This window comes from Pholis gunnellus, assembly GCF_910591455.1.
Source record: "Pholis gunnellus genome assembly, chromosome: 9".
NCBI lineage: Eukaryota > Metazoa > Chordata > Actinopteri > Perciformes > Pholidae > Pholis > Pholis gunnellus.
Genome location: NC_136535.1, coordinates 18,072,189 through 18,093,890, shown reverse-complemented (window position 1 = coordinate 18,093,890; position 21,702 = coordinate 18,072,189). Strand labels below are relative to the sequence as shown.

The 21,702-nt window shown below is 42.2% G+C and overlaps 3 protein-coding genes across 6 annotated transcripts; 2 read left to right on the top strand and 1 right to left on the bottom strand.

The window, feature by feature from the left end:
* The first annotated feature begins 454 nt into the window (after window positions 1-454).
* lamtor1 (late endosomal/lysosomal adaptor, MAPK and MTOR activator 1) lies at window positions 455-5,107 on the top strand. Its single transcript, XM_079166184.1, has 5 exons — window positions 455-695; window positions 1,776-1,921; window positions 2,022-2,099; window positions 2,717-2,840; window positions 3,177-5,107. The coding sequence occupies exons 1-5, from the start codon at window positions 654-656 to the stop codon at window positions 3,267-3,269; spliced, it is 483 nt and encodes a 160-aa protein (XP_079022310.1). The 5' UTR covers window positions 455-653; the 3' UTR covers window positions 3,270-5,107.
* A 398-nt stretch (window positions 5,108-5,505) lies between these two features.
* lrrc51 (leucine rich repeat containing 51) lies at window positions 5,506-7,475 on the bottom strand. Its single transcript, XM_079166657.1, has 4 exons — window positions 7,421-7,475; window positions 6,834-7,039; window positions 6,582-6,730; window positions 5,506-5,698 (listed from the first exon to the last, which is right to left on the bottom strand). Exons 1-4 carry the CDS (start codon window positions 7,470-7,472, stop codon window positions 5,563-5,565), a joined length of 543 nt encoding a protein of 180 aa, XP_079022783.1. The 5' UTR covers window positions 7,473-7,475; the 3' UTR covers window positions 5,506-5,562.
* A 1,029-nt stretch (window positions 7,476-8,504) lies between these two features.
* On the top strand, window positions 8,505-21,642 carry numa1 (nuclear mitotic apparatus protein 1). Of its 4 annotated transcripts, none has more exons than XM_079166285.1 (25): window positions 8,505-8,526; window positions 8,749-8,822; window positions 8,946-9,031; window positions 9,190-9,266; window positions 9,456-9,544; window positions 9,627-9,701; window positions 9,852-9,945; window positions 10,110-10,269; window positions 10,735-10,874; window positions 11,056-11,167; window positions 11,448-11,565; window positions 11,820-11,960; window positions 12,139-12,252; window positions 12,353-16,888; window positions 17,107-17,316; window positions 17,453-17,643; window positions 17,814-17,951; window positions 18,328-18,409; window positions 18,850-19,048; window positions 19,189-19,325; window positions 19,435-19,701; window positions 20,080-20,175; window positions 20,461-20,742; window positions 21,184-21,230; window positions 21,453-21,642. In XM_079166285.1, the coding sequence occupies exons 2-25, from the start codon at window positions 8,784-8,786 to the stop codon at window positions 21,454-21,456; spliced, it is 7,434 nt and encodes a 2,477-aa protein (XP_079022411.1). In that variant the 5' UTR covers window positions 8,505-8,526; window positions 8,749-8,783; the 3' UTR covers window positions 21,457-21,642. The 4 variants fall into 4 exon arrangements, with proteins under 4 accessions (XP_079022411.1, XP_079022413.1, XP_079022410.1 ...); XM_079166287.1 differs by having other exon boundaries at window positions 18,328-18,433; window positions 18,850-19,018; XM_079166284.1 differs by having other exon boundaries at window positions 18,328-18,433.
* Window positions 21,643-21,702: the final 60 nt, after the last annotated feature.

Here is a 21,702-nt window from a genome sequence, read left to right as displayed (position 1 = left end):
ACAATTCAAAAAGAATGCACATACAAAATACATAAATAAAAATTAGGCATTCAATTAAAGAGAAAACAATAATGTTGACCAGACAATCAAATCGTAAGTTTAAGCTTGTTGTTTACATATCATATTACATATTATAAGGGTTGCCTGTTACAAACAGGCAACCCTTTCACTATTAGTTTAGGCTTTACAAAACCAAAACACTACACCAAATATAAGGTTTCAAATGTTCGTACATCATAATAATCATACCTCAGTTGTATCCTCTAATAGACTCATACAACCTCTGAATAGAGTTAGGAAGCAAATGATATTGCTTTGCACAATATTCGTACAGCTTTAATTTGGGTAGTGTAGTATGTTTATCCCACTTTTTTACATAACTCACGTTTGAAAATTCCCCCCTCACGTGACGGATTCCGCAGCTGCTTCACATATACCGGAAGTGGTCGCTGTGTTGTTGCACCAGAGCTACTGTCATGTGATAGCTCGTCCTGAGGAGCTGCTGTTGGCAGTAGCTTCCTTGCCTTTACATGAAGCATAAGTAAACCAAGCAGGAGAAACGTTTTATGACTGTTGGAGAAGATAAATACGGCCCGTTTCTGACGGACAGCAGGGAAGCCGGGGTTGTGTAGTTTCGCCCCTCGGACGCTGACATGGGTTGCTGTTACAGCAGCGAGAACGAGACCACAGAGCAGGTAGTTAGCTAGCCGCTAGCCGGCTAAAACTGTGCCGATACATACGATGTTTGTTATTAAGAACCATTATATAATATTATTTCAACATAATGCATTTGAGTGATGTGTGAAAGTTTACAAAGTGGTCTTTTTTTAGTAGCTAAACTGTTGTGACGCCTGAGAAGCAGCGTTAGCTTGCTAGTTAAAGCCTTCGGGAAAGGCCTGAGCTAAGGCAGGCTGTGAAGTTTAACACATAGATGAGAAACGATCGTAGATTAGACGAGCTGCACGGATATGAAGGCAAAGAAACATGTTTAGAAGAAACCCCGTAACGTTACATATGTCAACTTATGTACAGTCACTTTTTACGATTAGCAGGACATTCTAGCTTAGTCACATTAACGTTGACTCCTGAAAACAAATTGTTGTAAAACTGTGACAAAACCCCCAGAATTACTAGTAATCTAGTAAATATTATATTGTAGCATTAACAGCAGAAGTGATTGATGTCCTGAATGCCGTGTTCGTGATGTCTTCTCTGTCATATGACCCTAGCCATTTTTAGTTTCCGGAAACAAGTCACTTCTTCCTTGATGCAGTCTTGTGCTAGCACACAGTTACTCACTCTGTTATTCCCAAATAATGTGTATTAGTCCCAATCAAATTAGTCCTGTTGTTCAAATCAGTGTGGATTTGTTCATGTTGAGGCTTCCCCTAATGTTTAATGTAAGAATGGCAAACCTGAGTTTAGAGCAAGTCTGCAGGGAGGAGTGTGTAACAATGTGTGTATTGTCATGTTGACAAATGCATTGCTATGGTTGGTTGTTGAGCTGATACCTCAGGCTTTTGCCACTACTTCTTGTATTGTAACATAATGCATTAATTATTATGTATACAATGGAGAAAGCACATTTGATGGGTCACACAGTACTTCATTATTATGTCTCATTGGCTCATTTACCATGTTTAATGTCATGCTTAATAAAATATAGTAGGTAAGGCACATTCTTTGGCACTTAGGCTATTTCAACTGTAACATAGTTTGTTGTATTGTCATGAGCTGAAACCTTTTTTTGTCACTTAATCTCATTCTGGTTCTAGGACCCTGATGAGCGTAAGCCGCTGATCCCCCACCCGAACCCTGTCAGCAAACCCCCAAATGGGACCGACTGGATCACTACCAGCGTCCCCTCAGCGAGGACGGATGAACAGGCGCTCCTTACATCCATCCTCACCAAGACGGCACAGTGAGACATGCAACCATACATGAGCCGGATTCATGCACGTGTTTACCTGATATAAAAAAAAGCACCTTTTACTAAATTGCCAATATCTCCTCTCTGTCAGGAACATCATTGATGTGTCAGCAGCCGACTCTGTCATGATGGAGCAGCATGAATACATGGACAAAGCTCGGCAATACAGGTATGTGGGGGAGCGGTGGTGTAATATTTGTTGTGGATGGCTGGTGCTGTTTTCTGTGTACGGGTATGGGGAAAGGTGTCTGAAGAAGGTTATCAATAATCTGCTGAATTATACATGTAGGTAGCCTATAAACTATAAAGAAAGCTTGGGCATTTGAGTTGCATTCTTAGTTTATAAGATGTTCAGCTTACTTTTGTGCTGTTTACTGTATGTATCACACTGTTCAGTTGTATGGTTATAGCATATCTTACTCATGTAAAGCTTATCCGATGACTTAAATGCTATTAAAAAGGGAACCAGCTTCATCTGCAAACTACTGGTTGGTGTTGGCTCACATGAATGTGCTAAGAATGAAACTGTTCCTCCACCAACCCGACGACTCAAGAAGGTGGGGGGTGGGGACAATACATACATAGACCTATTCGCTTGAACTTTACCTTCAAACCTCGGATACAACGACACCTAGTGGCTAGATGTTCCACCAAACACAGCAGCTGTGTTTAGTCTAAAATACAGGTGCAGAGATTAAACTGCCGGTTCTGAGGACACAGCAATGAGGTTGAACAGTCAAGGTGACACGCTGTGTTTTAAACTTTTAAGCTTGTGTTTTGTTTCAGTACAAAGCTGGCTGTGTTGAGCAACAGTCTGCCCCAGAAGAAGTCCCTCGCGCTCCCCTCCCTCACCAGCCAGCCCCACCAAGTGCTTGCGAGTGACCTGGTGCCGTACTCGGATGTCCAGCAGGTATAATCATGCACTAGCACACATGGAAGATATGTTGGCATGTGTTTTCTTTTGTTGGCTACATATAACATCAGAGAGATACTTGGAAACAGTATGCAACATGTGTAGCTGCGTGGCGTTTCAGTGTGTGTGTGTGTGTGTGTGTGTGTGGGGGCGGTGTGACTAAATGTGTGGCTGAAAATAGATCGTAAAGATATCAAATGCATTTCTGTCGTTACTATTTTTGTCCACCTCTTTTAAAAGGACATTCTGTTGGTCATACACAGCGGAGTAGTCTTGTGTTACTCTCTTTGAATTTGATTATTTAACTCATAAACTCTTCTGCTTTCTTCTCAGGTGTCAAAGATAGCAGCTTATGCTTACAGTGCAATTTCTCAAATCAAAGTGGATGCTAAAGAAGAGCTAGTGGTCCAGTTTGCCATTCCCTGATTCTGCGACCCCGGCACGCACACTGTTCCTCCCATCCCGCTCTCTCTGTGTCACTTCTGCATCCTCACCCTCCAGCTCATCCTTTATTAAAGCATCTTGGTTCTTGTGCTCCTTAGCTATGCCTCTGACTGCTATAAAGACAGAGACAATGTAGGATTGCACCCTACGGCTGTCTTTCAGTGTACTTAATTATGTGTCAGTTACAAATGGTCAGCATGGGCAATGGAAGATGGCCGACCGTAGGTGGGCCATGCTCTCATATTTACAACAACAAGGCCTCCTCTGTATGTGGATCACAGACTCTGTCAGAACCAGCTGGGGAAACATCAACATTCATCCTTCTTGGTAATCGCTCTAATCTTTAAAACGGTTTCAGGGCCGTCTCAGTGTCAATATTTAGTTAGTTTCCCTAGCCTTTATTCTCAAGCAAGAGCAATTTTTTGATGCAATGCATAGGCTATCGGTGTATATGCTTGATACAATCTTCACTGGAACAGGAGAAATTAGGAATCTCTGTGGCACGGAACAAGTACAATAGGCGCAAGAGCAATAGTTGGGTATTTTAGCCATTTACCAGGATGGAAAACATCCAACATGAAGTTTGCACTTCATATGTCTTTAACGCTGTTCTTTTGTCCCGGGAGGAAAACAAAATGTAGAAAAGTGCAGCCAGAAAATTGAGTATACGTGTCAAGAGGCTATTGTATTTTAGAAGGTTGTAATGCTATAGCTCTGATGTAACCATCGAACATCCCACAGTAATCTGGTGTCACACTGCACCAAGATTCACGTCTCACTACAACCTAAACATGAACCCGTAAGCCCCGCTGTAATGTTGACGATCTGACAGTGAAACCGGTTGGTTATCGGTTGTCCGGTGTGTAATCTGTCATCCCAGTTGAGGCGAATTCATGAGTGACCTGACGACGACTGGTGTCCTCTGGTGGGTGAGGATGCAAACACAAGCAGGAGGGTGCTGGGCGGGGGAGGGGCCTACTGATGTCACAGCGGAGAGGGAAGATGGGAGTTTTCTTGGGGTCACAAGTTCTCAAGTTTACAGACAGAAATTTGTCCTGAGCTGGCAGACTCTTTAAATACAAACCCAGAACTTCACATATTTAATAGCAGTGGAGGCATACAGAGATGAAGGAGGGTGGGGGTGGGGGGGTTGGTGTGTAGAAGATGCAGTGACGGATATCATGTATTCATGCCGCCTTTTGTACAGAATGTTCAGATCGAATATAAAAGCAGATGATGGATTGTATGAAGTTCCTCCTTTTTGTCGAGAGTTCATTGGGGGCAGGTTGGACTGGATCTTGTGGCGATAAATAAATGTTTTTATGAAACACAAGATCCCTTTTAAGGACTTCATCTGTTGGCTTTTTAAAGGAAAGCTGTCCGCTGCAGATTGTAATAGGATTGAATTCATATTAATCAGAAACTAACCATTGTAGCAGTGTGGGGGGGAGCGCTAACAATCTATGTACCACGGCAGATAAAATGATCCCGAGACCCTTTTTGTGATTATTTATTTGTGTTTCTAAATGTTTATTTGCTCTTCGGAGGAGAGCACGTGAACATGCGTGTGCAGGGAGCAGGGTGAGCCGCTCTGCAGTCTCTAAAGGGATAATCTGCAAGGCCGTGATTATTTCAACCACGCAATCGATTTGAGCTTTTTGCAATGGGTTCTTGGCATTTATCTCTGTTTTTGTTTGTTACTCAAATGTGTTATACTACCTGAAATATGTTTGTAATATCTTAGGCTAGTACCAAAAAGTTTTAAGGATTTTGGTTTGTTTTTTTTGGTTTAATTAATTCATTAAAGATTTTCAACATAACACCACGTGCCTTATTAAATCTTACATCCACGTGCTCTCATCTGGGAAGTGGTTGGTTCAGTAATGAAACGGAGAAAGTCATTAACGTTAAAAACTGATATGCCACTTTGTTATAAAAGAATAATCCATAATGATATTAAAATATTCCAGAACCCACACCCATGTTTGCAACAATATCTTTCAGGCATCTAAAGAATGTCAAGAGCCAGTATCTCAGGATGGTTCAGTGACATTTTCCTCTATCACTTTAATATCCAGTGATACAGTGTTGATGACTTCTCATTGGACTATCCAATAATACACTGTTAATTTCAGCAAATAAAAATGGATAAAACATTCAATACAGTGCTGGTTTCACCACAGAGAAACTATGAGGTTTTCCAGCAGTAGATGTGGACCACAGAACATTTAGGTGAAGCTGGTTTCAACACGCCACGATGGAGGTGAGTCAGCGGTCACTGGAGAGTCTCCTTGCTGCCTCGGCTGCGTCTGTTGCTCTGATGCCAAATCTTTGCCATGACTCGCTCCTGGCGTGTCACAGCACTGAAGTCCATCGCCTTTAATCGAGGCAGAGCAGAAATCACACGATTCCTAAATGCACAAAAACACATTCATGCAATGTGCACTAGATAGTTTAGATGTAAAAACTGAATGTTGAAAGCAGGCCGTATATCCACAATACTGGTGCTACACATATACTGCAATATAATCACATAAATCACATTGATTCATCAGAAACCTGGTCATTGGAATAGACATTTAACAAGCAGCCCCTCTGTGTGTTATGTAACCGGTGTTGCTGTGCAGACTATGTACTGTAATATGAGCTTGATCTGCATTGAAGCACCTGTTATGCACCTACATGCTTGCCAAGCATTTGTGTCTCTCATAGACACTCACAATGTTACTCAACTGAGAGTAAGCCCTCATTCTGCCCCTTTACTGTATGACAGTATGAAGTGCTGATATACAGAATATATATACAGTATATATATCAGTGGCAGGCCGTGTATTTTATACCTGGGCCTTCAGTGCTGTCCTACTACAGTTGAACCACCTCCTAATAACCTCATTATCAGGCCAGCATGACGGGATGCTCCATCATTAACAGGCAATGCATGTAGTCGAAATCAATTCAACAGGCCTCTGCACATTCCTGCAAAACTGCGGCGCTAAAACACGCATTCAGCCACACACTCGAGAGCACCTTTCAGATATTATTCACTTCAGAGGGAACAATATTAACTATATCATAAAAACAAGACAATAGAAATATTAATACAGTAGTAACAGAACACAAAACACACGCAGAACACAGAGAGAACACAGAACACAATCAGAACACAAACAGAACACACGCAGTACACACAGAACATAGAACAGAACAGAACATGGAACACACAACTCACACAAAACACACAACACAATCAGAACACAATCAGAACACAAACAGAACACACAGTCTCTTCTCCACCTGTAAGCCTTGTTGCTTTCGATCATATTTCCATGCAGAGTGATGGTATGTAGATGCGGCAGCACTCCCAGCCTGTCCACCTCTGACAGAATAAAAATGCCATTGCCGTGGAGATACAACACACGCAGTTCATGCAGCTCGCACAAAACCTGAAACACAAGCACACACACACACACACACACACACACATGTTGCAGGTGTACTGAGAGAGACAGAAGACAGCTAAGCCACTGTGCTAACAAACACGCTTACTGGATCTATGTGTGATATATTGTTGAAGGAAAGGTCCAGCCAGGCAAGCTGTGCCGGCTCAGCCAGGAAGTGGTTCACAGTCCTCTGGAGGTCATGAAGATCAGTGATGTTGTTGTTGTTGAGACGAAGGGAGCAGCTTCGGTACTTCTTCTTTGAATTTCTCTTTAAGGGCCGCAGACTGCTGCTGGGTTCCTCTGTCCATGCATCTGAGAACGCAAATAAGAAATAAATAAAGTGAATATTAAGTACTGGCTCACAAATTATATTTATGCTACATTGTTTGAAAGGCATCTAAATGTATTGATCAGTTTATAAAAGATCATGCATTGCATTAAGTGTCCATCATCTAATTATTATCAAATACTTAGAATAACACATTACAAACTATTTACAGAGATATACTCAACATTTCTTCCTGAGTTGATCGAATCATACTGTCTGGTTATGTTAAGTATACTGCAGTTCACTGTAATGTGCAGCTATTTAAACAGAGCTGCAATAATGTTATAGCGAAAATACAATGAGAAAAAAAACAACAGTACTATAAGGAGGCTGAAAAAGCTTAGAGGAAAATGACAGTGTACTACCTGATAAACGGCTGACGTGTTTGAAGGATAAATCCACTGGAGCTCCGTACATATTCCCACCTGTAATAGATCCACTCACCTGTGTGAGGACATGTGACGTCATGGTGAATTAGTGAAGAGTCAGCTGACCCAGTGATCATCAAACACCATTAATTCATTCAAACAACACGAAAAGCTTGATTATAATGAATTTGCTGACACTTTTAACTATATTATGGATTTGCAAAAAACACTATACAGCTATAAATTGCCTATTTCGACCTGATTCTTTGTAGCTGACCTACTTCAATTGTTGACATATCACATATCATAAACATACCAATAAACTACGGAAGATTATAACACCAACACGCTCTTTATCTTAAGTTATTTATAAACCCGTGTGTCGACGCGGCGAGATAGACGTTTCCCTGTCGAAGAGACAACAACGCGTTTCCACGGAAACGAACGAGGTGGATTATGGGATTTGTAGTGAGGGTTTCTATCCTCTTGCTGGATCATATATGTGTAAATAGATAACAATTCAAATGAATTCCCCCCACAAACTTCTGTACAGTATGAACATTACTTATGTCTTAATTAAAACCATTTGGAGCGTGCGTGTGTCATTTTGTGTGCATGACGATTCTCTTGCTTGCTTTCCATTCCGGCGTACACCGAATTCATTCGGGGGGGCGGAGTCGGCAGTCAGCACTAGTTTTAGAACTGGTTTGACCAGCTGCAACCTGACTGATGCTGACGCAACAAAAACATATAAAGCAAAAAGCAAAATATAAAAAGTTTTGTGAATACTTTGTGCATTTTAACTTTATTCTTTCCCGCTTACCTTAAAGCGGAGCGAACCCACCACGGCACCGACCGGAATCAATAACGAGTGCCACGTTTAGTTTACTTCCTGCTTTTAAACCAATCAACTCGGGTTATTTCCAGACGCGTCTGTATGTGAATACCGATTGGCTGGTTCAATCTTCTGCAACCCTTTTTGAATTGTGTCTGGTCTCTCATGCGACTGTTTATTTCGTAGCCGTAGGTTCGCTTACGTCGGCCGCATCTCTTTTCAGAGGACGAATAAATACTTTACAGACGAAAGGACAAAGTCTTCAAAGGTGAGTCACTGTTGGAGAGCAACATTGCATTACCGTCGGTATTCAAGAATTAACTAACACTTGATACGTTACAGGTAACGTTAGCGTTACTGTAACCAACGAATGTTGGTTTATTCAAGGGTAATTCTAACTTCATCTTAATGCTATATTTGCTAACACTAACTTAGCATTCGGCAGGCAAATTAACTAATGTTGGAGGCTTTGTTTTTTTTTGGCTTCCAGGTTGAAATCCTTTTTGATTTAAAGGTTCAGCCAGTATGGCTATTAACTTGGGTGTCAAGGCTCTTCTCGGCTGGGTAAGTTCATTTAACGTTCATGTTATTGTGCAAATATATTGATTATTTGAAGTTACATGAATTAGATAAGATTAAATGGACGCAGTTGTCTTTAACCAGCTTATTTAAATTATCTTTTTGCAGGTCAACACCCTTAAACTGTCCGACCGAGAAGTAGCTCTCGACGATCTAACAGATGGGGCAGTCCTTCTGAAAGTTGTTTGTATGCTGTAAGTAGAAGCAATATGTTGAAATACTTGGCCTGTGTAAACCGGAGTCGGTCAGTGACTGTTGAACTTCATTTTAAACAAGCTTCTCCTCTTAAGAGTGTTCTTTGCAAGTATAGAGATGCTTATTCCTTATTCTAGTTTCACCTTTTGTGTCATAGCAGGAAAAAGGAACCCAGCTCCTGTTTCAGTAATTCCATCGAGGAGCGATTCAAGATCATTGCAGACTTTGTGGAACGTGAGTTTCTCTGTGTAACCTTTTTTTTTCCACTGTTGGGTGTGGTCTGAAGTGTGCCCTCTTGCACCTGTACCACTTGTAACCACTTTTCTCATTTATGTTAACTTACTCTCAAGGTCTCACAGTTAAGACAGATATAGAATATTGCTTTCCTTTGAGAATTAACCTTTTGTATGTTTTGTTTATTAGGGGATTGCAGATTTAGTGCGACCAAAGGAACTTCATTATTTTGGGACGACATCAAAGCTGGCATCAACCTAACAGTAGAAATTTCAAAGGTACAAGACTAAATAAAAACAAGAAAAAGACTTAAGACAAACAAAATGGCCCCTTGTGACCCGTTCTTTGTGATACCACCAGGTGATTCTGTTGCTCTTATATCACGACATAATGAATGACCGCCTGACGCTGAACCGGTTGGACTGCGATGTGGAGGTAAGCATTCCCTGATTTGTTATGAATTGTCATGTGTCCACCACTTAGAGGCATCACATTTCATTCTTCACGTGTTGTGCTATCAATAATTCTGTGCCAACTTGAATATATATATATATTTATATATATATTCCCACTCTTATCTGTTAGCGAGAGATAGCAAACCTAACTGGTTCCTTTGTGATGGAGAACGACGGCTGCGTTTACTTGAGCAGAGGACTTGATGCCTATTTGGCGAGGAGATGTAAGACAAGTATTTGTTGAATCTTTCGTTTCTTCATGCCATACCATAATAAGATACATTAGTGTAACACACACCTAATGCTGCTGTATAACACTGGCTTTCTGGTTGGGATTTAACATGCAAGCTGTGAAGTTTGTCAAATCGCGTTTCTCCATAAATTTCAGATTTGCCCGTCTCCCGTGAAATATTTGAGCGATCAACAACCACCTCCACCTCCAATGTGTCGTCAGTCACCTCATTTTCAGATGACGAGTCCCCCGTCTTCCACCGCGTACCCAAAATAACATTTTTGGATATGGAAACTGTGGCGTCCTCCTCAGTCAGGTACCGGTGTGGATTTGAATGTTTTCAATCCAGTGCTTATCGTATACATCAAATGGGAAATAGGCAATTTTATGCACACTGTAACCAAAATGTTGGTTCGGGTATTGATCTATCGAACCTCTTTACGAGACATTTTTCAACTTAATAAGTTGTCTGTCTCCATTGTAAGACATTTAGCCCGAGAGAATAAGCAGAAGCAGCATTGTTTGTATTCTTTGTAATGAAAACTGGTTTCATATTAACATGAAAGCTGTTTAATCTACCATGCTTTGCCAAACTTGCATTAACTAAGATTTTCGTTTTCTCGACATGACAAAATGGCTAACTTCGTAGGATTGCATTTCATGAAATCATTAAAACGTTGTCTGAATATACATGCTAGATGTTAGTCATTTCATATCCATTTATGTATGTAAATGCATTGGATATTGTTATGATTTGACTATAATTCTTTTATTCCCACAGCAAGTCTCCCCTGCAGGATATCATGAACACGCCTAAATTTCAACTGAGGAGGATGCAGCGACAGATAATCCAGGAGCGCGACTACAGAGATGGGTTGGAGAGGGAGCTGGCCAGCAAGCTGACACTCATTGCACAGAGAGGTGCCGCATTTAAGTGTTTGGATAATACCATTGTTAGTTAGGTTGATAAGAGAAATAAGAAAACCTTTTTGTGCTTTCTGTTTATTTTATGGGCAACTGAAAGTGTGCATTATAATGTTGTCTGTCTTTTTGTTTTCTCTTCAAATTAAAGTCTGTTCTATACTTGCTTTGTTTTCTTCAGAGTCCCATATTAGCCAGTTGCAGTACCGCCTGGATAAAATGAAAGAAGAGCAAGGTGATCAGGAGAATGTCATCAGGGACCAGCTCAATGAGATTCAGACCAAGAACAACACGTAAGTACCCAAGGACTGTAAGTAAGGCCTACTTATTAATACATGACGGAGCTAATAACATTTGTACATCAAAGATGTGTGTTCAACTTGAGTTTGCGAATAATATTTACATCTACAGGCCGTGACATATCTTCTGCTAAACTAATAAATTACGGGTGGTTTGATGCTATAATATAACATTCTTCTCATTTTGCTCAAGAAATTATTTCATACCATGATCCGTCCAAAACATTCAGAATTTGTTGTGAAAGTAACTGTTTTTTTTTTTTTTCTGTCTTAGGTTACAAGTGCGACTAAATGAGATGTCGACTCAAAATAAAGACCTTAAGAGTAACTCCTCACTTATGGAGCGCAAAGTGGATGAGCTGTCAGACGAGAATGGTTTACTCTCATCCCAGGTAAGGACACTCTCTTTTCCAATCCCCTCATAAGTGAGAAGACAATCAGTAACGGGTCATGTGCCAATTGTACGTCGTTCAACCTCACGAGCAGAGTTCTCCTAAGTCATGTGAAGATGCTGGCGCATTTGGGGAATATGCAAGTCTCAGTGGGGTCGACGCTAAATAACCCTTTCACATGACACAGTCACATGTTTGAATCAAAACGTTCAGTTAACACAGATCGTAAAGGCTTTCTTTTAATACTTTTGCAGGTGAGAACTGTGTGTTCACAGCTGGCCATCTTTGAGGCAGAAGTTGGCAGGCTGACGGAAACCCAAGCATCCACTCAGGACGATTGGAGGAGCAAAACGGGCCACCTACAGTGTGAACTGAACCAAGCTACCACTCAAAAGGTAGGGACACCATCACAAGAGACTCTAGAAACTGCTTTTGAATTGTTAAATCTTGAACTCTGATTCAGGTCGTATCCACTAGAACTAAATTAAACAATCTCACAAGTTTTGTTGTGATTGGACATTTTTTTTTTGTTTTTTTGTTTTTTAATGTAATATGATCCTCTTTGTTTCTCAGGAGCTACTGACTGAACAAATTCAGATCCTACAGGGAAAGATTTCCTGTTTGGAGGATGAAATAACCCGGGCCTCTGAGGAAGAAGTAGGAGAGAACATGGGGCCTGTAATGGAGGTACAGTCCGCGATTCTATGTAGAGTTCAGAAAAGCTTGTTAATCAAATATAATCTTTTTGGATTATATGGCTACTAATTGTGTTCTGTTTGATTTATAGAGAGAAATGTTGGACACTGAAATCAATGGTTTGAAGAATGAGCTGGAGAGCACATTTTGCTCCCTGAAAAAGGCTGAGGTGGAGATTGAGGCCAAAACACAGCAGCTGGCAGAGTATCAACAAGAAATGAATCAACAAAAAGAGCTCCTGAAGCAACAGGAGGCCCAATCTGAGACAATTATTCAAGCCAAGGATGAAATTATTGACAAATTGAAAAGGGAGATCACTGAGCAGAGAGCTGTCATTCAGCAAGAGATCCAGGATCTCAAGATTCAACTTGAGCAAGTTGAGCAGCAGAAAACTGAGCAGATGACCAGACTACAACAGCACATTGCTGCTTGTGAACAAGAAATTGAAAAACTTAAGGAAATTAAGAAAGAGAAGGAAGGCCTTTTGCTCCAGACTGAAGAAAACGTGCAACATCTTGAGACAAAGTTATCTGCTGCCAGTTCTCTCTTGGTTGATAAAGACCAAGAAATTAATAGTCTCAGAAAAGAAGTTTCCATTCTTACAGATAAAACCAAAAACAACCAAAATGAAATTCAAACTAAAGAGAAAATGCTTGCCAAATTACTTCTGGAGAAGTCTAAAGAGGAAGACATTTTTTGTAATAAAATCCAGACCCTAACCGTCCAGGTGCAAGACCTTAGCTCTTCTCTCAAACAGGCTGAGCAGGAAATTGAACTCAAGCAAGACCTACTGGCTAAAACCCAGCAAGAGAATGATCAACAGAGAGAGGTAGTCCAACAACAGATTGTAACCGGCAAAGAGGAGGTTCAGAAGTTAAACGAAGAGATACAGGTAAAAAACGAGCAGCTTGTTGTTCTGAAGAAGGAAAGCTCTCAACAGTCCGAATTGCTGGAGCAAGAGATTGCAGGTCTGAAAGGCCAACTAGAACATCTGAATGACTCTCTCAGAAAGACTGAGGATCAAGTTCAGGCTCAGAAAGTTCTGCTTACAAAGCAAGAGCAGCAAAGTGCTCATCAGACAGAGGCCCTGCAGCAACAACTGTCTGCTTCTGAAGAGAGGGTAAGGAGCATGAAGGAGGAGATCCAGACTAGAGAGGAACAGATGAACATGTTGAAAAGTCAAAGTTCACAGCAGTCAGAACGACTACATCAAGAGACGCAAGAGTTAAAGAAACAGATCGAGTGTCTTAGTTCCTCACTGAAGAATGCAGAGAACAATTTGCAATCAAAGGACGATCTGTTTGCTGAACAGCAACTACAGAGCACTCGGGATATGGAGTCACTCCAGGAGCAGATGGCATCATCTCAAGATGAAGTGAAGAAGCTGAATACAGAGATACATGCTAAGGAGGCGCAATTAATTCTGCTAAAGACTGAGACCACTACACACTCTGACATGCTACAGCAAGAGATTGAAAGTCTGAATAAACAAATATTATGTGTGACCGATTCTCTTGAGGTCGCCAAGAACCAGGCTCAAGCCAAAGAAGATTTGATGGCCAAGCAGGAGCAGGAAAGCACTTTGCAGATTGAGACACTCGGGAAGCACAGTGCCGCTCTTGAGGAGGTGGTTAATCGGCTGAGGGAGGAAATCCAAACTAAAGAGGGCGAGGTAGACCAGTTAAAGGTTGAGAGCTGCACGGAGTCAGAAGTGCTCCAGAGTGAGATCCACACTCTCAAAGACCAAGTCCAAGGTTTGAACGAATCCCTGAAGACTACAATAGAGCAGCATCAGGCCAAAGAAAACCTGCTGACTCAGAAGGAAATGGAGATTTCTCAGGAAAAAGATACATTTGAAAGCATGATCACAACCTCTGAAGAGGAGATGAGAGGGCTTAAGGAGCAGATCCAGACTAAAGGGGAACAACTGGCCACACTACAGCAAGAAATCAAATGTCTAAAATCCCAACTCGCTAATATGGGTGACTCCCTCACAAAGGCTGAGGAGAAGGTTCAAGCTCAGCTTGTCATGCTCACCAAACAAAAGCAGGAGAGTGGTCATCAGATGGAGCTTCTGCAGCAGCAACTGTCCTCTTCTGAGGAAGAGGTGAGGAAGATGAAAGAGGAGATCCATGCTAAAGAGGAACAGGTGACACTGCTGAAGACGGACAGCTCAGTGCAGTCAGATTTGCTGCAACAAGAGATGCAAGAGTTAAAGAAACGGATCGAGTGTCTTAGTTCCTCACTGAAGAATGCAGAGAACAATTTGCAATCAAAGGACGATCTGTTTGCTGAACAGCAACTACAGAGCACTCGGGATATGGAGTCACTCCAGGAGCAGATGGCATCATCTCAAGATGAAGTGAAGAAGCTGAATACAGAGATACATGCTAAGGAGGCGCAATTAATTCTGCTAAAGACTGAGACCACTACACACTCTGACATGCTACAGCAAGAGATTGAAAGTCTGAATAAACAAATATTATGTGTGACCGATTCTCTTGAGGTCGCCAAGAACCAGGCTCAAGCCAAAGAAGATTTGATGGCCAAGCAGGAGCAGGAAAGCACTTTGCAGATTGAGACACTCGGGAAGCACAGTGCCGCTCTTGAGGAGGTGGTTAATCGGCTGAGGGAGGAAATCCAAACTAAAGAGGGCGAGGTAGACCAGTTAAAGGTTGAGAGCTGCACGGAGTCAGAAGTGCTCCAGAGTGAGATCCACACTCTCAAAGACCAAGTCCAAGGTTTGAACGAATCCCTGAAGACTACAATAGAGCAGCATCAGGCCAAAGAAAACCTGCTGACTCAGAAGGAAATGGAGATTTCTCAGGAAAAAGATACATTTGAAAGCATGATCACAACCTCTGAAGAGGAGATGAGAGGGCTTAAGGAGCAGATCCAGACTAAAGGGGAACAACTGGCCACACTACAGCAAGAAATCAAATGTCTAAAATCCCAACTCGCTAATATGGGTGACTCCCTCACAAAGGCTGAGGAGAAGGTTCAAGCTCAGCTTGTCATGCTCACCAAACAAGAGCAGGAGAGTGGTCATCAGATGGAGCTTCTGCAGCAGCAACTGTCCTCTTCTGAGGAAGAGGTGAGGAAGATGAAAGAGGAGATCCATGCTAAAGAGGAACAGGTGACACTGCTGAAGACGGACAGCTCAGTGCAGTCAGATTTGCTGCAACAAGAGATGCAAGAGTTAAAGAAACGGATCGAGTGTCTTAGTTCCTCACTGAAGAATGCAGAGAACAATTTGCAATCAAAGGACGATCTGTTTGCTGAACAGCAACTACAGAGCACTCGGGATATGGAGTCACTCCAGGAGCAGATGGCATCATCTCAAGATGAAGTGAAGAAGCTGAATACAGAGATACATGCTAAGGAGGCGCAATTAATTCTGCTAAAGACTGAGACCACTACACACTCTGACATGCTACAGCAAGAAATCCAATGTCTAAAATCCCAACTCGCTAATATGGGTGACTCCCTCACCAAACAAGAGCAAGAGAGTGGTCATCAGAAGGAGCTTCTGCAGCAGCAACTGTCATCTTCTGAGGAAGAGGTGAGGAAGATGAAAGAGGAGCTCCACGCTAAAGAGGAACTGGTGACACTGCTGAAGACTGACAGCTCAGTGCAGTTGGAATCACTACATTCAGAGATTCAAAGTTTAAAGACGCAGGCGGAGATTCTTGGCTCCACGCTGAGGAAAACGGAGGAGGATCTGCAAGCCAAGGAAGATCTCTTGGCTCAACAAGAACAAGAAAATACTCAACAGGGGGAGGCTCTCCAAAGCCTACAGGAGAAAGTCAAACAAGTGGAGGTTCTACATGAACAGATTTCTTCACACGAAGAAGAGATTCAAACGCTAAAGGAATCTCAGAGTGAGAAGGAAAGCCTCCTCCTCAAGGCCGAGGAAAAGCTCCAGATGCTCCAGACAGAGTTGTCTGCAGTCAACACACTCATAACTGATAAAGACCAAAATCTGATCACTCTCAGTGAGGTGGTCACCGCCCAAGCCGACTTGGTTCACAAAGCAAAAGAGGAAGCTGAAGCCAATGAGAAAATGATGGCTGAGATAAAGGAGGAGCGCTCCAACCAAACAGATGTTCTTCAACATGAGATTCAGGGTCTGAAAAGGGAAATGGAAACCGCTTCTCTGAATCTTCTGGCTAAAGAGCAGGTGTTACTTGAAACTCAGCAGGAGTCCGCTGAGCAGATGGACCTCCTCCAGCTGCAGCTTGTCTCCGTAAACGCAGAGCTGAACCAATACAAAGAGACAAAAGCTGCAGACCTCAGACTGGAAGAGGCTGCTCACGTTGCCGCTGTTGGGGAAAAGGATGCTCTTGTTCAGGAAAAAGACGTACTCGTGGTCAGGGTATTCCACGCAGAAAATAATCAGAAAGCTCTGGAGAAACAACTGGAGGCCTCGGTGTTTGAGAAAGAGAGACTTGCTCAAGCCAAGCAGGCCGTAGAGAGGGAGAATACTGCCTCTCGTGAATTAGAGTCCGTGCTTCAGCAGGAGCTGGAACTCTTGAAACTGGAAAAAGAGGAAATTGAGACGCTAAAGCGAGACCTGCAGGAACAGCTCTCGGCTAAATCGGAGGCTGCAGAACACTACAAGGCACAGGTTGGTCAGATAACATGACACATTTCGGTTTCAGTACTTATATTTCAAGCTTTACTGTCAAAAATGATTGATTGAGATCTTTTCCTTTCTTCTCGTTACTTATTGTTTGCACTAAAGTTTCCTGTCCATACTTGGTTGGTCTGTCCGGTGGTGTCAGATGGCTAGTTTGGACTCAGAAATTCATGCTAAAATATGTTTTTATTATCACAATACGGCAGATGGAGAAGGCAGTGAGTCATTACAATGGGAAGAAACAGCTTCTCCAGGACAGCCATGGGGAGGTGGTTGAACTCAAGCATTCCTTGGAGGTTAAAGAGCAAGAAGTAAAGGCTACTACCGTGGAAAACCAGCTGCTTAAAGTGGATTTGGACAAGGCCCAAACTAATGAGAAGGTCCTTTTGAGCAGGGTGGCCAGTTTGGAGGAACAGGTTGGTATTGTTTTTTGAGGCATGAATCTCTTTTTAAATTACTGTAAAAAACAAACGATGAAACGTTTAGAGTTCAAGGACTTTTAATTGCTCTTTTTTGCTGCGGATCTGTCATTTTTATCTGTTTTCCTTTTAGTTGGCTTTCGCTGACCGCTACCTCCAGAAACAGAATAAAATGTATGGGAACCAAAGAAGTGCAACCGAGTCGTGTTATTTGGAGGTCCCATCTGCTCCCTCATGTAATGACACGAGAGCACAGGTAAAGAGATCCGAGAGCTCTGACAGCCTGGACCAGAGCTCTTTGGAAGACTCTTTGAACACCACAAGGTAATGCACCTCTCAGATACGTAGCATCTTTTAGGGCTGCAATTCACGTTGTTTTTGTCCCCTGTGCTCGTAAAGAAGAGCCATAACATCTTACATCGGAGGCATTGTGGGAATATATTGTGATTGCATTCTCGCACAATACTCTTTTTTTTTTTTTCTTACCTTTGCAGGAAACTGTCAGCGCCTCATGAGTCGAGCACACCGCTTGTTCGCAGTTCAGAGCGCTTGGCAGCCAAACGTCGAGGTCTACGGGCAGAGTCTCTGGAAACCCTGTATTTCACACCTCTAAACACCAGGCAGATCAACAGGTACGTCACACAGTTTCACATAATAGCCACCTTTTTATGACGTTTTTCTGTTGTGCACAATGAGTGAGTGAGAGTGGAGGGTGTTGTAGAGTTCCCTTAAATTAATTTTCAGTATATTGTATACTAACTGCAGATGTGAGTGTCTTTGAATTGCTTATATTTACTCAGCCTGCTCCGGGCCCTAACCATGCACAAACTAATACTGAATTACTCAAGTCGCAGACTCATTTGTCTATTTTAAATTTATTTTTTAACATTTCCCTGGGCATTTCTCCCTAGTCTACCCAGACAATTTTCAGATTTTAGTGCAACCAGAATCATTGTCTTTTCTCCATAATCTTTTATTGAGATCTTTGTATTCTTTTCCATCGCCTAGGACCGGTACAGAGCACAATACGGAACTGGATTCAACCCGGAAAAATCCATCATCATCTGTCAAACGACGCAGGACCACACAGGTTATTAACATCACCATGACCAAGGTGGAGGAAACTCACTAGCACACTTACTGCATGTTCACAATAACACAAACCGTTGAAGACGCTACATTTGAACAATCACAATGGGTTCTTTCTCACTATTTTTCAAATGCAGTCATGTTGATGATGATGACATTGGATTATTTGTGTTTTTTGAGGGTTCAGCTGACTCTTAAATTCAACTCTTAATTTGTTATCGTTAACATTGTCGTGCTAGGTTTTAACCATCCTGCTATAACTATAACTAAAGGGCTCTGTGTACCTTTCATGTTGTTGGGCGTACTGCTCCCAGAACACTCCAGCAGTGTAAAGATGCAGTCAAATGGCTGAACCCAAATGTTTAAATTTGCCCTTTCAAAAACATTTCCACACTCCAATATTATTGTAGCCTTTGAGTGATTGTTGAACTGTTATCGTAGAAAACCCCAGGCGGCGGTGAAGATGATGAGACTTTCTACAGTCTGGCCTCGGCTCGCTCCCACCCAAACCTCTCGAGTTCCCACTCTGCTCGACCCGTGTCTTTGGAGCCGTTTGACACACCTGCCAGAATGACCGGCGCTGCCAGCGACCAGCTCCTCGGTCTTCCAGGTTACAGGCGCAGCACCATCTATTCCCAGCGTATGTGTGAAAAAAATTGTGATTAGTCTTTGAATCATCAACATTTAGTGGGCTGATCTACTAATTAGTTAAATGGTGATTGATCACAGATGCGTATTACAGTTGGTGTGTATGTAACTCTTTTATTTCTACATCTTCAGCCGCTAGTACGTTCTGTGCTGGGGTAGAGAACGAGCCAGAAGGCGGACCTGAAGATTGGAGGAGGATTGCTGAGCTCCAGACCAGGAACAAGGCCTGCCTTCCTCATCTAAAGAGCAGCTACCCCGTGGAGTCTGATGTTAGTAGAGAGGGACACTTGCATGCACACTGAACATGACGGGAATACAGTCACACATATACATTATACTCGTTTCTTATGAAATCCCTCCCTCTCTCTGTTCTCCTAGACTCGCCATGGCAGTACATTCCTTTGCACAGACGAAGAACTCCGTATGGGGGACCCATTGGACACAATCCGTCGGGCGTCCACGATGCCCGGCCAGCTGCAAGACTCTCTAGCCTCCCACCGGCTCTCCTACATGGCGGGACAGTCTGGTGCCGCTGCCAGTACTCGTTCACATCGTCTGTCCCTGATGCCGGGCCAGCTGCCGTCCAAAACCGTCAGCACAAAGCGCTCTGCATCGACGTTGTCCGTACATCAAGCTTCACCTGAGGTCGGTTCGCATTAGAATGCACAGGAATATTTCTTACATCTAGTGTAACTTAATGGTTGAGCTTGACTGAAGCACAGTAGATACCTGTTTTATAGCCTACAATTGTACATTATTTTTTTTCTTGAACTTGAATGTTTTCATTAGATTTCTTTAATTTATAGTTATTGATAATATAATTACTTGAAGTTTAGCATTTAAAATTGACTTTTTTTATAATACTTATTGTTACTGTGTTGGTTTATTATTTCATTGGTAGTCTGAAAGCTTACTCTTTATGTTAATATAAAGGTAATAAATGACCATGAATCTGAAATGTAACTTCCTGAAACCCTCTTTGTCTTTTTCTTAACTTGTCTTTCTCTTTTCTCCATCTGACAGAAAAGAGTGAAGGCCAGCTGCTTCCCACGTCCACTCACTCCCAAAAACAAGATCGGTGGACCTTCAAGCTCTAAGCTTCGCCCTGCCCTCAGTCCAGTGAGTTCAATACACACACACACACACACACACACACACACACACACACACACACACACACACACACACACACACACACACACACACACACACACACACACACACACACACACACACACACACACACACACACACACACACACACACACACAGAGAATAATTTGCTCAATTGAAAAACAAAGACGATGACTAACTTATTTTATTCATGTTGTCTTAATTAAACACAATCGTACATATAATGTTTTGCATGTATAAATCTAAGTTCCACCTATATTGTTCTCTCAGGCTGATCGGAGGGAGTCTATGATGTTCAGTATTGAAAACACCCCGAAAAACAGCAACTACCTGAAGAAAGGGCTGAACAAACTGCGCAGCTCCACCCGAAAATCCCCGGGCAAAAGTTCTAAGAAGTCGCCCGCTCGCACATCTGCACGCAAGTGCCAGGAAAACATGCCTTCAGGAAGTCTCCGAGCAGACAGAGGCCCCAAGTCACCCCAGGTGGCCTCTAAAGGCCAGAGAGCCACCAGCAGGGCTGCAAAGTCTCCTCTGACGGGTAGTGCTCGCAAGGTAATAACTCACACAGACAAAACCACTCGGAATTTGTACAGGCTACACAGATAATTATTGTTGTGGAGAAATCTGCTTAGATGAAGTGCATATGAGGCAGCAGGTATGACGTAGAATCTCCATCAGTTCATAATCAAACAGCAGCAGGTCGTGGAGATGCTTTGGTACCAATTTGTTGAATGTTGTCAAACCTGTGCCATTAACATGGCTCTTTTACTTCGTCATCAGTACTTTACAGTAACGGTACCGACCCATTTTGTCCTCACATATACAAGTGTGCCTAATAAACTGATAATTTAGCATTTATTAATTTGGTACAAACGACTGGAGATGGATTATATTGGTCTGTCCCTCAGTAGTGATCTCCCTCATGAAACAAAACGACATGATGGTGAAAGAGAACTTGCTTTAAATGTGTTACATCTCAGTCACTGTTTTCAGAAAAGCGCGCCTGTCAATGAAGAGAATGTTGCTGGAAGTCTTAAAAGGTCATTAAAGTGATTTTTATTTAGTGACTGGGGGTTTGCTTCTTTCCACTGGCTGCTTGTTCTCACGGTGTTTTCATTTATAGAACAACCTACGGGGTGTCCACATCTGTCACACAACACTAACAGCATGCGATTTACACTTCTACTTCATGTAGTATTGTGTTAACATGTTTCTCTGTGAGCTTTGGTTTAATCTGATTTTTTTTTAAATTTATTCCACAGATGATGAGCAAGTTGAAGGTGTGAGGACAAGTTCCCAAATTGGACGGTTCTACTTGATTTTACTTTTCTTCCCTCCCTGATGTTGTTTTTATTGTTGTCATTCAGGGCTTTTTACCATCTTGTCTTAATCTTCTTTTATTTCCTCTGTATTATATTTACATGTTTGTTAATAAAAACTATTTTAAATGTCCCACTGTGTGAAAGCCTGCTAGTTGAGCCTTTACCAGTTCTTAAGAGTCCATGGATGGTC

Excerpts from the sequence above, each read along its gene's own strand:
- lrrc51 (XM_079166657.1), bottom strand. The coding sequence starts at position 7,472 with ATGTACGGAGCTCCAGTGGATTTATCCTTCAAACACGTCAGCCGTTTA. Across the intron at positions 6,731-6,833 it reads ATATATCACACATAGATCCA|GTTTTGTGCGAGCTGCATGA; the intron begins GTAAGCGTGTTT and ends CTTGTGTTTCAG. Across the intron at positions 5,699-6,581 it reads GAAAGCAACAAGGCTTACAG|GAATCGTGTGATTTCTGCTC; the intron begins GTGGAGAAGAGA and ends TTGTGCATTTAG.
- numa1 (XM_079166284.1), top strand. The coding sequence starts at position 8,784 with ATGGCTATTAACTTGGGTGTCAAGGCTCTTCTCGGCTGG. Across the intron at positions 9,702-9,851 it reads GGTTGGACTGCGATGTGGAG|CGAGAGATAGCAAACCTAAC; the intron begins GTAAGCATTCCC and ends CTTATCTGTTAG. Across the intron at positions 19,049-19,188 it reads CAGCACCATCTATTCCCAGC|CCGCTAGTACGTTCTGTGCT; the intron begins GTATGTGTGAAA and ends CTACATCTTCAG.
- lamtor1 (XM_079166184.1), top strand. The coding sequence starts at position 654 with ATGGGTTGCTGTTACAGCAGCGAGAACGAGACCACAGAGCAG. Across the intron at positions 696-1,775 it reads AGAACGAGACCACAGAGCAG|GACCCTGATGAGCGTAAGCC; the intron begins GTAGTTAGCTAG and ends TTCTGGTTCTAG. Across the intron at positions 2,100-2,716 it reads GACAAAGCTCGGCAATACAG|TACAAAGCTGGCTGTGTTGA; the intron begins GTATGTGGGGGA and ends GTTTTGTTTCAG.